Here is a 13,413-nt window from a genome sequence, read left to right as displayed (position 1 = left end):
GGTAAAAATGTCATTTGAATTTGAATTTTTAGTAAATATTTTAGTAAATAGGATTGATGGTAAATATTGAATGATATGATGACATTGGTGGCAATAAAATCCAGTACCTTCATTGCACCAGACTGGAAACCTAGGTTCTGTTTCCAGTGAACTTGCCAGTTTTTAAAAAGCATCACTAAACTCTGTCAATCTCTTCATATCTCAAAGAAGGAATATGATATTGTTTGATGATAATAAAACTATATATTTTTATATCTCTTAAAAATTATATATTTATTTGATCAACCTGATATTTGGGAATTTAATACCATGTGCCTTGGAAATTTTTAGTACTCCATTGGAATAATGAACTAACAAAGTACTTTTAGTAACATATTTCATCAACATATCGTAAATAACCACAGGCTATTTTGACTCCTTATAGTCACTGTTGGAGGCCCATGATATTGTGGCATCAAAGTGTTATGATTCACCTCCATCAAGCCCAGAAATGAATAATTCTTCTATCAATAATCAGTTATTACCAGTAGATGCCATTCGTATTCTTGGTATTCACAAAAGAGCTGGGGAACCATTGGTGAGTATAGATAAATCAGTGCCCTATTAAATCTGAAATATGACGTAATTTTTGGTTCAGTCACTACTCTGTTTCATTTTTTTTTCCTTTTCATAATGTTATGAAAACTGTATTCTTATTTGGCCTGTGTATAAAGACACAGCTGATGCTTTCTCACCTTGGTTTAGCCTGCAAAATTAAACTAAAATGAAAAGTTAAACTGAGCTAGAAGTAGAAATATGGCAAGGGGTAGCAAAAAATTTCAGAAGATGACTACTAGGTTTCTTCCTACCCTTTGAAGACATGAACTACCCTTTGAAGAAATACTGACAGTATCAAAATATAAAAAGAAGTTGTTATTAAAAATTGAAGCCATACTAGGACTCTCTAAGTAGTGAAGTTTACTATTCCTTGGTAAAATTATTACTTCTGGATCTTGACTATAAGAACAGTGAGTGCAAAAAAGGAAAAGCGAGGAATAAGTCCATCAGAATGCACAAATACCTTTTCCTGCTCTCTCGAGTTTCCATTTAGCCTGTAAGATACATCCTATCCACTAGTGTAATAAACTATACTAGTACACAGTTTAATGGGAGTGAAATATTGAGACAGGAGAGAACATGGGAAAAGTAAGAATGATTCATTTTACCTAGTTTTAGAATTATTTTCTTACATATGCTCATGAATATTTAAGCATTTCTCCCTAATAAATGAGAAATCTCTTTCTTATTTTTCATAGGGTGTGACATTTAGGGTTGAAAATAATGATCTGGTAATTGCCCGAATCCTCCATGGGGGAATGATAGATCGACAAGGTCTACTTCATGTGGGAGATATAATTAAAGAAGTCAATGGCCATGAGGTTGGAAATAATCCGAAGGAATTACAGGAATTACTGAAAAATATTAGTGGAAGTGTCACCCTAAAAATCTTACCAAGTTATAGAGATACCATTACTCCTCAACAGGTTAGTAATAAAATTTTTGGTAGTATTAAAAATACTTTCATGTTTTTAATCACGATGTTGAAAATAACTATCAGTTGCTACTATCTTGCTAAAGAAAAGAGAAAAAATTGATTTGAGTGTTCCGAAATGGCTTATTTTGTCATGGGTGAATTTTTGAATTTTTAAACAGTGCTATTTTACTATTGTAAAGGAAATAGTAGATTTCTTCATAAACACCGGGAACCCTGGCATAATAGTAACCTACAGCTAGGTATCAGAAGAACCATAAAGTCTTTGAATTATTAATCTAGCAAACATTTCTGACAGCTATTACGTTCAGGCATTGTATTAGGCCCTGGGAGAGGATAAAAATGCAGTCCAGATCACCTCCAGCTTAGTGTTTGTGTGATGGGTGAAATGACTGATGAGGCCAGAAAAGAGGATGGGTATAAAATCTTGGACCCCTGGTTTGCACACATTTGATCTGTATTTTAAAACTAAATTTAGGTAAACTAGATAAATGAACGGGAAAATGTTTTAGTTACAGAGATTGTCTAGACTCAGTATGTTAAGTGAATTCAAAAAGAAGAGAGATGAGATTATGTAACCAGGTGGCAGATTTTTGAAGGTGTGAGGTGATTTGTGAACAACAGCTCTAATGAATGGTTAAGATGACCACTTAGGTTCAAATACCAGTGCTGCCAGTTATCAGCTTACCTTCTCTGTGCTTCATTTTTCTCATCTATATAGTTAGGGATAAAATTTGTTTTCTCAAAAGATTGTTATGAGGATTAAACGAGTTAATTCATGTAATGCTCTCACAGCAACACCTGGCACATAGTGAGTGCTCAAGAAGTGGCTGCACTTGTTGTGGTGATGATGCAGTAGTGGTAAAATGGAACCGTAAAGAAAGAAAAAGAAAGTAATTGCGGAGGAAGAATTGAAAATTATGATAGGAGTGTTGGAACCACAGAGAGGGTTTTCAGGCCTAAGTAATGTAGAAGTAGATACCTGTAATGTTCAGGTTTATTCCAGAAATTTATTGTTTGATGTATGAATGAAATTAGAAGTTTTCTTACATAAGATACTGCCAGCGTATCTTATTTCATATTGTTAAAATGAGAGTTTAAAAGTCTAGTTCTTACATTTCCATACAGTTATTTGAAATAACATTTCAGTGAATGTCTATTTTAAACTGTTCTTTCAAAGGTAAGGATAGATTATTTAGTCATGAATATTAGCATGTAAATTGAACTTACGAAAATAGATAGGCTTGTAATTAACTTTGGATGAAATGAAGGTAGTTTTGTGGTCCTCAAGGAAAAGAATTGTGAAAAATAAATGATATTAGTACTTAGACATTTCATATCACTAGTACCTCTCAGGCTACCTTTATTCCTCAGTTGGCAAATTTCGATTTGTGACAGACTGAGGCCTTATCTTGGACCTGCGTACGCTGGAAGAGTAAAATCTAGGATTTACGTATTTTATTTATTATTATGTGTTAGTTGTAGTAGGAAGATCTTATTTTCCTTCTGTGGTCTAAACTCCAGAATTCTTCTAGCTCACCATGGCTATAATAGACTTTTACAGGCAAAATAACATTTTATAATATTAATAATAATAACTAGGGCTTTGGCCCAAATTCCTACATAGATTTTGCATCTGGTGAACTAACTGAATACCATGAAATGCAAGGACATTTAGCCTTGTTTAAACATAAGTTTTCCCCATTCCATACCCTCTCAAACTCTGCTTTTCACTTAGCATTTAGATTTGGGGGAATTAATTCAAGTAGGAGAGGAGGAGTCTTATAAGCCCAAAGTAGCCTGAGGCCTGTCCTCCCATAAAGAAGAAAAGAAACTATAACGTGAAGGCTTCCAAAAGAACATCCAAATTGAGACTTTTTTTTTTTTTTTTTAATGAAAAGGGGAACATTACTCATATGCTGGAATAATAGGCGTAAACCAGGGCATCTGCAAACCATGGGCATCCTACTAAGATGCTATAGGGAAGCAAGGGCATTTTGCCTCTTCAACTCTTTCACTAAAATCTCCACCATGTAGTGCTGTGGAGCTAGTCTCAGCTCTGGATTGCTGCAAGAGCAAATGAAAGCCAAGAACTCTTCCCTACCACGGTAATGTGTTTCAAAAGCATAGTCAGTAGATGATCTTTATCAGAATCGTTTCAGGTACTTGGTAAAAGTCCAGAATCTGCTATGGGACATAAGTATCTATGTTTTAAATTTTGAGGGCCAGAGTGAGTTAAAGTAGCCAATTCTGAAGTTCTTCAACTTTCTTATAGCTTAGATTCCCAGAGGCTATTCATAATTCCATTTGTTTATTAAGGCCAGCTGATAAGAATTCTCTCTTTATTCTTTGGAACCAACATGACCTGGACAACTAGAAACAATATAAGAAAATATATTACAGGACTATTTCACTCAAGGATATACATTAAAAATTCTCAACAAAATATTAGCAAATCAGATTTGATTGTGTATATAACAAAGATGATACAACATATCCAAGTTAGATTTATTATCCCAGGTATGCTAGGAGAGTTTCATATTAGAAAATCCATATGTAACTAAGCACATTAACAGATGAAAAGAGAATAACCTCAATGGAGAATTTGATAAAATTCAATGATTTTAAAAAAATGGTTAGTAAATTAGGAACAGAAGGGAAAAGCCTTAATTTTCTTACCAAAAAAAAAAAAACTAGAACAAACATTATTCGGAGTTAACTAATGTTAGAAGCTTTCCCTTTAAAGTCAGAAACTGGCCTTGCAGCTGGTCTGCCTGAGACCTCTAGTGCCAACCCCAATACCCCACGAAGTTTAATTTCCACTCACAAAATTCCACTTTCATTTTCATTATAAAATGAAAAAGCCCTCACAAACCATGAAAAACTTGCCAGATTTCAAGCACAATTGTGCACTGGTAAAAAGGAACTGCCCTCAGATGATACAGCAAACATTATCTGTTACAACAGATGATAAAAAAATCTTCAGTTTTCCTGAAAGAAAGTAGGAATAAGCAATATCTCTGATATTAAAGAGGTGTGTTTGCAAACCAAGGAATGGTGATCTACATTAACAATCCCAATGTTCAGACATCTCTAGCAGCAAACACTTTGACCATTACCAGCCATGCTGAGACAAAGCAGCTAACAGAAATGCCGCCCAGTGTCTTAAACCAGCTTGGTGTCAACAAGCTTAAGGAAACTGGTAGAAGCTGGATGGAAAAGTACCACTTACTATTGGGGAAGTGGTGATCTTGTTCAGAATTTTGATGAAGCTTCCAACAATGAGGCAAACTGAATTGATTCAGCTTCTAAAAAATAATAAAATTTCAAGAATTTTAACTGCTTTTAAAATTTTTGTTTTATATATGATAAAATGTAAGTCTATGATATTTTAAATTCCAAGGCCCTTGGACACTGCTACTTTTTGATTATTGATTGTATACAGTTATTTATTGGCAATTAATTAGCCAGAAAATAGTTTAAAACAAAGATAAAGCCTTTGCCTAGTTAAAAAAAAAAAAAAAAAAAAAGAAACTAGAGAAGGATGCTCACTAGCACCACTTCTATTTAATATTTTCTTGAAGGATCCATAAGTACAGTATGACAAAAATAAATTATAGAAGCAAAACATTTGGAAAGGCAATAAAACTTATTTACAAATATGATCATGTTTTTGCATAGAAACCCCTCAAAACTACAACTTATTAGAAATAATAGAGTTTACCAAGGTACCTGAAAATAAGATTAAGACACAAAACTCAATTGCATTTCTGTATGTCATCAGCAAACATCTAGAAATGTAACTATGACATCATCTATAGTAGAGTCAGAGAATGTCACATTTATGTCTAGGAATAAATTAACCAAAAAAATTCAAGACCTCTACACAAAGGAATTATGAAGAGGATCTAAATAAGCAGGTATATCATGTCATGGACAGGAAGACAATATTGTGAAGATGTTGATTTTTCACGCATTGACTTGTAGATTTAATGGAATTCCAGTCAAAACAGGGTTTTCCATGGAATTTGATAAGATGAATAGCCAAGACACTTTTGAATCAGAAAAGCAGGAATGGGGTCTGATTATTAATATGTAGGAATTAAGATATTGTGATGTTGGCATAGGAAGAGACAGCATGGTCAATGGACTTTTAGAGAGCTCAGAAAGAGACCTACACATACATATTACTTTGATATGTGACAGAGATAATGTTTCTCAATGTGGAAAGGAGATGATTCAATGAATGGGGGAAACTGGTTATTCTAGGGATACTGTTTGAAATTGTGTTTCACTCTACATAGAAAAATCAAGTAAAAGGGGACATATGTTCAGTAAACATATAAAGATATATTAAAAATCATAATGTGATATACAATTAAGTTGGTAAAAATTATAGCTGTGAATCAACAGCATCTTTTCTACATTGCTGGTGGCAGTGTGTATTGGTAAAAACACATTGGGGAGAAAAGTTTAATAATGTCTCTTAGTTAAATATTCACATATATCAAGCTGCAGTAATTCCCTAGAGCAACTCTTATGTATGTACAGCTGGAAACATGTTAATAAGCATATAGACTCCAAAAGATTACATGCATATAGCATGATACTATTTTTTTAAATTTAAAATAACTAAATATATAATTTTAAAGAGTACATATAGATGCAGTAGAACTATAATCAACATGAAAAGCAAGGAGTTTGTGAACCCAGGATTCAGGGTGAAGTGTGCCTTGGTTGGGGAAACTGAATGATGGGATGGGATGGAATGAGGGCAGGAAAATCAAGTAGGATTTTAATGTTAGTTTTAGGTGGCAAGTGCATAGCTGTCTATTATATTATTAAAATTAGTTAAATCAACAAAAGCAGTCCTTGCACGAACCAGTGATATAAACTTAAGAATTATGATTAGTATAATTTTGGCCTAGGTTAGTAGTTAGTAGATTTTTTTTTTTTTTTTTTTGAGACAGAGTCTAGCTCTGTCACCCAGGTTGGAGTGCAGTGGCATGATCTTGGCTCACTGCAGCCTCCACTGCCCAGGTTCAAGTAATTTTCCTGCCTCAGCCTCCCAAGAAGCTGGGACTACAGGTGTGTGCCACCATGCCTGGCTGATTTTTATATGATTTTTAAAATAAAATTTTTTGTTTGACTGAGGCTTCAATTTGTGGCCCTCAGGTATTTATCAGAAAGGAACGTGGATTGCCCTTCAAAACTTTTTTAACCAAACATATCTTCTTGTTATCTTGCTGTTCTCAAAAATGTGTGTGTACATCTGTATTTAACCAAGTAGACCAAGTTCGTACACTGAAAATTTTTAGAAAAAGAGCATCCTTCCTTGATCATCTCAGCTAGTGTCGTGGAAAATCTCTTAGCAATGATAATCACTTTGTTCACCATCTTGTCACTCACTCTGAAGTGCAGATTCAGATGGGCCTGGAACTATGGTTTAAGAGGTAGGTTCAATAAGCAACATTTGCACCATGTTTAGCCAACACATTCCCAAATGAATTACTAGCCATCTTCTTATTTAACATCAGGGTCAAGGTGGCGCTGTTTTTCTAGCCATTTCATCGATTTAATTTTTCTCCCACTAATTATTGTCATTTGCATAAGCATAGTGTATTCCTGTGCAATATTTTCTCAATACTTTTACTGTTTTTATCTTTACTTTTAAAAATATCCGAGATAAAGTTTATATAAATAACATAAAGTGTACAATTTGATACATGTTGACCTACATAATATACCCATGAAGTCAACACAATTGAGATGATGAACACTCCCAGAAATTTATTTGTGTCCATTTCTTTCTCTTTTTTTTTTTTTTTTTGAGACAGGGCCTCACTCCATCACCCAGGCTGGAGTGCGGTGACATGATCACAGCTCACTGCAGCCTTAGCCTCCCAGGGCTCAGATAATCCTTCTACCTCAGCCTTCTGAGTAGCTGGGACCACAGGCATGCACCACCACACCCAGCTAATATTTGCGTTTTTTCTTTTTTTTTGTAGAGACAGGGTTTCGCTACATTGTCCAGGCTGTCTTGAACTCCTGTGCTCAAGCGATCTGTCCGCCTCAGCCTCCTAAAGTGCTAGGATTACCGGCATAAGCCATTGCTCCCGGCCTCCCAGCTTCTTTGTGTCCACTTCTCATCCTTCCCTCCTGCTCCCTTTCTCTCTACCACCCCTGACTCCAGGCAGCTACTGCTCTGCTTTTTGTCATTTTAAATTATTTTGCATTTTCTGTATTTTTATATAAATGGAATACATGTATTCTTTTTTGGATTTTGTTTGATTCATTTGTTTAGCTTCCCTCACTCAGCATAGTTGTTTGGGGATTCATTCATGTTATGTATATTGATAGTTCATTTCTTTTTATTGACAAGTGATATTCCATTGCATGGCTGTACCACAGTTTGTTTATCCATTACCTGGCTGATGAACATTTTTTTGTTACCAGTTTGGGGCTTTTACAAATAAAGCTGCTGTGGACATTTACATGTAAGTCTCTTGAGTATATACCAGGGGTTGAAGGATTGAGTCATATGGTAGGTATATGTTGAACTTTTGAAGAAATGACTAAACCGTTTTCAAAAGTTAGTATACCAACTTAAATTTCCACCAACATTATATGAAAGTTCCAATTACTCTGCATTTTGGGCAACATGTGGTATGGTCAGTCTTTAAAATTTTAGCCATTCTAATAGTGTGTAGTGGTATCTCATTGTGATTTTAATTTGCATTTTCCTAATAACTAATAATATTGAACATGTTTTTATGTGTTTATTTGCCATACTTATGTGCACTTTGGTGAAGTGTCTTCAAATCTTTTGTCCATTTTTTGTTGAATTGTTTTTCTTAGTTTTGAGTATTCTTTATGTGTTCATTATACAAGTGCTTCATCAGAATTGGGATTTGCCAAGGCTTTCTTCCAGTCTCTATCTTGTCTTTTCATTCTTAACAGTGTCGTTCAAAGAGCAGAAATTCTGAATTTTGATGAAATCCAATTTATGATTTTTTTTCTTTGAGTCATCCTTTTGTGGCTTTAAGAAATCCTTGTATAACCTAAGGTCATGAAGATTTTCTCCAATTTTTTTTCTACAAGTTTTACAGTGCTGTCTATGCTGTACATCTGAGTCTATGATACATGTACTGTGTGTTAATTTTTATATAGGATGTGAGGAAAGGATCAAAGTTTATATTTTGCATATGAATATTCAATTTTTCAAGCTTGGTTTGTTGAAAAGACTATTTCTTTCATCAAATTTAGAAAAACTTTGACAATAATTTCTTCAGACATTTTTTCTATTTTTCTGTTTCTCCTGTCCTTTGGTGACTTTAGTTACATGTATATTAGGCCCCTTGAAGTTGTCCCATGGGTCACTGATTAGTTTATTTATTTCAGCCTTTTTTCTCTGTATTTTTCATGTTGGGTATTTTCTATTGTTTTGTCTTGAAGTTTACTAATCTTTTCTTTTGCAATGTCTAATCTGCTATTAATCACACCTAGTGGGTATTTTTCATCTCAGATATTTTGGCTTTCATTTCTAGAAGTTCAGATTGGGTCTCTTTTATATCTGCATGTGTTTAATAGACTTAATCCTTCCTATAGTTTCTTGAACCATGAATATAATATGTAAAGTTGAACCAATTACTGTAATGTCCTTGTCTACTAATTCTAGCACATTTGACATTTCGGGTCACTCTTCATTGATTTTTCTCCTTGTTATATAGGTTATTTCCTCCCTCTTTGCATGCTTGGCCATTTTTGATTGGCTGCCAGGCATCATGAATTTTACCTTGTTGGGTGCTGGATATTTTTGTATTAGAATATTCTTTTTTTTTCTTCCAACTTTTTTTTTTTTTTTTGGAGACAGAGTCTCACTCTGTTGCCAGGCTGGAGTGCAGTGGCGCGATCTCGGCTCACTGCAACCCCCACCTCCCGGGTTCAAGCGATTCTCCTGCCTCAGCCTCCCAAGTAGCTGGGACTACAGGCACGTGCCACCAGGCCGAGCTAATTTTTTTATTTTTAGTAGAGACGGGGTTTCATCACGTTGGCCAGGATGGTCTCGATCTTTTGACCTCATGATCCGTCTTCCTGAGCCTCCCAAAGTGCTGGGATTACAGGTGTGAGCCACTGCACCCGGCCCTTCCAAATTTTAGGTTCAAGGGGTATGTGTACAGGTCTGTTACATGGATAAATTGCATGTTTCTGGAGTGTAGTGCACAAATGATTTTGTCACCCAGGTAGTGAGCATGATACCTGATAGGTAGTTTTTCAGTCCTCACCCTCCTCTTGTCCTCTGCCTTCCAGTAAGCCCCAGGGTCTGTTGTTCCTCTTCTTTGTGTCGATATGTACTCAATGTTTAGCACCCACTTACAAGTGAGAACATGCAATAATCTGGTTTTCTGTTCCTGCATTAATTGGCTTAAGATAATGGCCTCCAGCTATGTCCATGTTGCTCAAAGGACATTTTGTTCTTTTTATGGCTGCATAGTATTCCATGATGTATACGTACCAAATTTTCTTTATCCAGTCCACCATTATTGGGCGCCTAGGTTGATTTCATATCTTTGCTGTTGTGAAAAGTGCTGTGATGAACATATGTGTACATGTGTCTTTATGGTAGAATGATATATATTCCTTTGGGTATGTACCCAGTAATGGGATTGCTGGGTCAAATGATAGTTCTGTTTTAAGTTCTTTGAGAAATCTCCAAAGTGCTTTCCACAGTGGCTGAACTAATTTACATTTCCACTAGCAGTTCCCTTTTCTCTGCAACTTTGCCAACATCTGTTATTTTTTAATAACCATTCTTTTTAATAACCAGTCTTAACCTTTGTTCTAGGATACAGATGATTCTTTTAAATCTTGCTTTTTAAGGTTTATTAGGTATGATTGCAGGATGTAGTTTAGCTCATAACCCTTCTGAGTATTGTACCTCACCTCCTGTGAATTATGAAGGTTTTTCCACTTGGCCTGGTGAGAACAGAAACTATTCTTGACTGTATACAACTTCCATATATTGTTCTCTGTAATGCTTTCAAATGATTCTTTACCATCACTGAGGAAAGAGCTACACAGAGAGGATGCAGGTAGCTTCCTCATACACATGCATTGATTAAGTACTCAGTTGAAAACAGAGGGAGTCCCTCACAATTCTCTCTCTATGCAGCCTTTCTTCACTGATAGTGTATTCCATGCACTGTAACCACCTTGATCTCCCAGGTCTCCCAGTTCATCTCCTCAACTTAGAGACCATCAGGCTTCACCTTTCTCCCTTCCTGATTTGCAGCCTGGAAACTCTCTGTGCAGTTAGCTGGGGCAATTGTGCAGCTCATCTTGTTTCTTCCATCTTTTAGGATCACTGTCTTCATTGCCTGATTTCGGACATCTTGAAAGACATTGTTTCAAATATTTTGTCAACATAGTTTTTGGTTGTTTCAAGTTGGAGGGTCCTTGTTACTTCATCTGAATCCAAATGGGAGTCATTTATCTTTATTACCTTAAAATTTTAATTTTTATATAGGTGAATCATTCCCATGGTTTGAAAATCAAAAAATGTAAATATGTATTCTGTTGAGATCTCCCTCTGAATCCTTCCCACTACCAACCTAGTCCTCATCCCCCCACCAGTAACAAACTGTGCTGTTTATCTTTCCAGAATTTCTTCATTCATATGGAAGTAAATAAAAATTACATATCCTTTTTCACCTTTCACCTCCTTTTTCATAGAAAGGTTGCATTGTATACATGCTATTCTGAACCTTATTTTTTTCACTTAACCATCTATCTTGAGGATATTTCCTTATTGGTGCATACACTTCCTATTGACAAACACACACACACACTTTTTTAGCGACTATATATAGTGCCGCATCATGTAGACGTACCATCATTTGTTTAACCAGTTCCTTTTTGTTAAACAATTAGGTTGCTTCCAATCTTTTGCTGTTGGAAATGATGTAGTCTTGTGCATAAGTCATTTTGGATGTATCTGCATAACATAGCTGTTGAATACATTCCCAGACATGAATTACTAGGTCAGAGGGTTTATGCGTTTGTAATCTTGATAGCCATTGCCAAATTGTCCTCCCAAGAGGTTGAACCATTCTTCCACAAGCCTATTAGGAAAATGAAAATGCCTATTAACCCACCATTCTTTTATAGAATGTTATAAAATACAAGGATTTCTGCTAATCTGATAGGAAAAAAATGTTATAGTTTTAATTTGTATTTCTACTCTGAGTGAGGTTGTTGAACGTCTCCTATGCTTAAAAGCCATTTGTACTTCCTTTTCTTTGTACTTTAAATTGTTTTGGTCATTCAGTTCTTTTTAGTAATAAAAATATGAAATAGAAATATTTAAGTAGGTGGTGTTTAGTTAATGATGAATGAACAGTTAACATCCATAGCCTGTAAGTGCGACACTTTAAATTGCATTTAATAAAATATAATTATGCTAAATCTAGTCATGTCTTTAGTGGTTTTAGAGTCATTACAAAACACTTAGATCAAAGGTTGGGTTAATTGATTTTTCGGACAAATTTTCAAAGTTCAAAGTAAAATCAGGTTAATCTGAGTTTTTTACCATAACAGTCATGTTCTAAAACTACTTTAATAAATGAAAAAAATAGAAATTGTTCTATAAATCTTTTACCTTTGAGAGATGTGGTTTGTATTCCACAGATAATGGCATTTCCATAACAATTTGACAGATGTTGGAGGAATGAATATTTGAAATTTGGACTATCTTGTAAAGTCTGAGCTTTATGGTTACAAAATATATTCTGTTCCACACATAAGAATGGTAATCACATTCATGGTTAGATGACAGGATTCTCTTGCTATTCTTCAATCACTGCATATTTCTTGAGAAGTAAGGAGTATGCAGGTATTTTTATAACTTTGCATACCAATCCTTTTCTCTGCCTGATCTCAAATACCTTTAACTTTTTGTTCTATCATTTATAACTTGCAGGTATTATACTTTGTGGACAATTAATTAGGGAGGTAGTTGCCTTACCAAATGAGTGAAGTAATAAAATGGTCTAGTAGTTTGTTTATGTTTTCTTAATTTATTATAAATTAAAAGTCTGGCTTTATTTATGCAATTACAAATTATTTTTAGAGTTGCATCAATATGGAGAGGCATCCAGCACACATCCATCAGGTATGCTGTCATTCCAGAACATTCTCTGGTACTTCATTTTTCTGTCTTATCCACCAACTAAATTTCCTTTGATTAAATTTAATTATTTTGGTTTTTTTCCCGTTGTCAAAACATGGAGCTGCATGACATTATCAAGTTAGCCAATTGTCACACTTTAGCAATCTTAATGTTTGTATGCTTGCTTTTTAGATCTAAAATTATATATAAGGAAAAAAATTATTGACCTACTGATTTAAGGATTAATATTTAGCTTTTCTAGAGTAGTTGAAAATGTTCTGAATGCTTTCTATGAAGATCATCTAATTATAAATAACTAAGATTTTATTACATGTTCCCAGATTTAGTTATTTTAAAATTATTTTGTATGCATCGATCACAATACTTTTACCACACTAATAATATAATATGTCTACTTGTGTTATTTGAATTTTGTTGGTTACAGAAGTATGATAAACAAATAGAAAAAGAACATTGTTATTTTGACTAATTGTGTGCTTTCTTGCTTATTAAAGTTTACATGCTGATTAATGCTAAGGCAATTCTTTAGAAGATAACATTTGAATTTCTATAAATATGTATAAAACAAGTCTGTTTTAAGAAAGCAGTTGGGCTGGGCGCAGTAGCTTTGCCTGTAATCCCCATACTTTGGGAGGCCGAGGCGGGCAGATCACTTGAGATCAGGAGTTCGAGACCAGCCTGGCCAACATGGTGA

The 13,413-nt window shown here is 34.7% G+C and overlaps 1 protein-coding gene across 16 annotated transcripts in view; it reads left to right on the top strand.

Annotated features, from left to right (window-relative positions):
- PALS2 (protein associated with LIN7 2, MAGUK p55 family member) overlaps positions 1-13,413 on the top strand; it is a 105,744-nt gene that overhangs the window by 71,250 nt on the left and 21,081 nt on the right. For 8 of the 16 annotated variants that reach the window (XM_024250373.3, XM_024250374.3, XM_054559382.2 and 5 more), the window contains 3 exons: positions 425-577; positions 1,296-1,523; positions 12,660-12,701. In XM_024250373.3, coding sequence (XP_024106141.1) covers positions 425-577; positions 1,296-1,523; positions 12,660-12,701 — 423 coding nt within the window. The remainder of the gene's footprint in view (positions 1-424; positions 578-1,295; positions 1,524-12,659; positions 12,702-13,413) is intronic. The other 8 variants (XM_054559378.2, XM_024250377.3, XM_054559381.2 and 5 more) reach the window with 1 other exon arrangement.

The sequence above is a fragment of the Pongo abelii genome, chromosome 6 (assembly GCF_028885655.2).
Source record: "Pongo abelii isolate AG06213 chromosome 6, NHGRI_mPonAbe1-v2.0_pri, whole genome shotgun sequence".
In the NCBI taxonomy this organism is placed as follows: domain Eukaryota; kingdom Metazoa; phylum Chordata; class Mammalia; order Primates; family Hominidae; genus Pongo; species Pongo abelii.
This window is presented reverse-complemented; position numbering and strand designations above follow the sequence as displayed.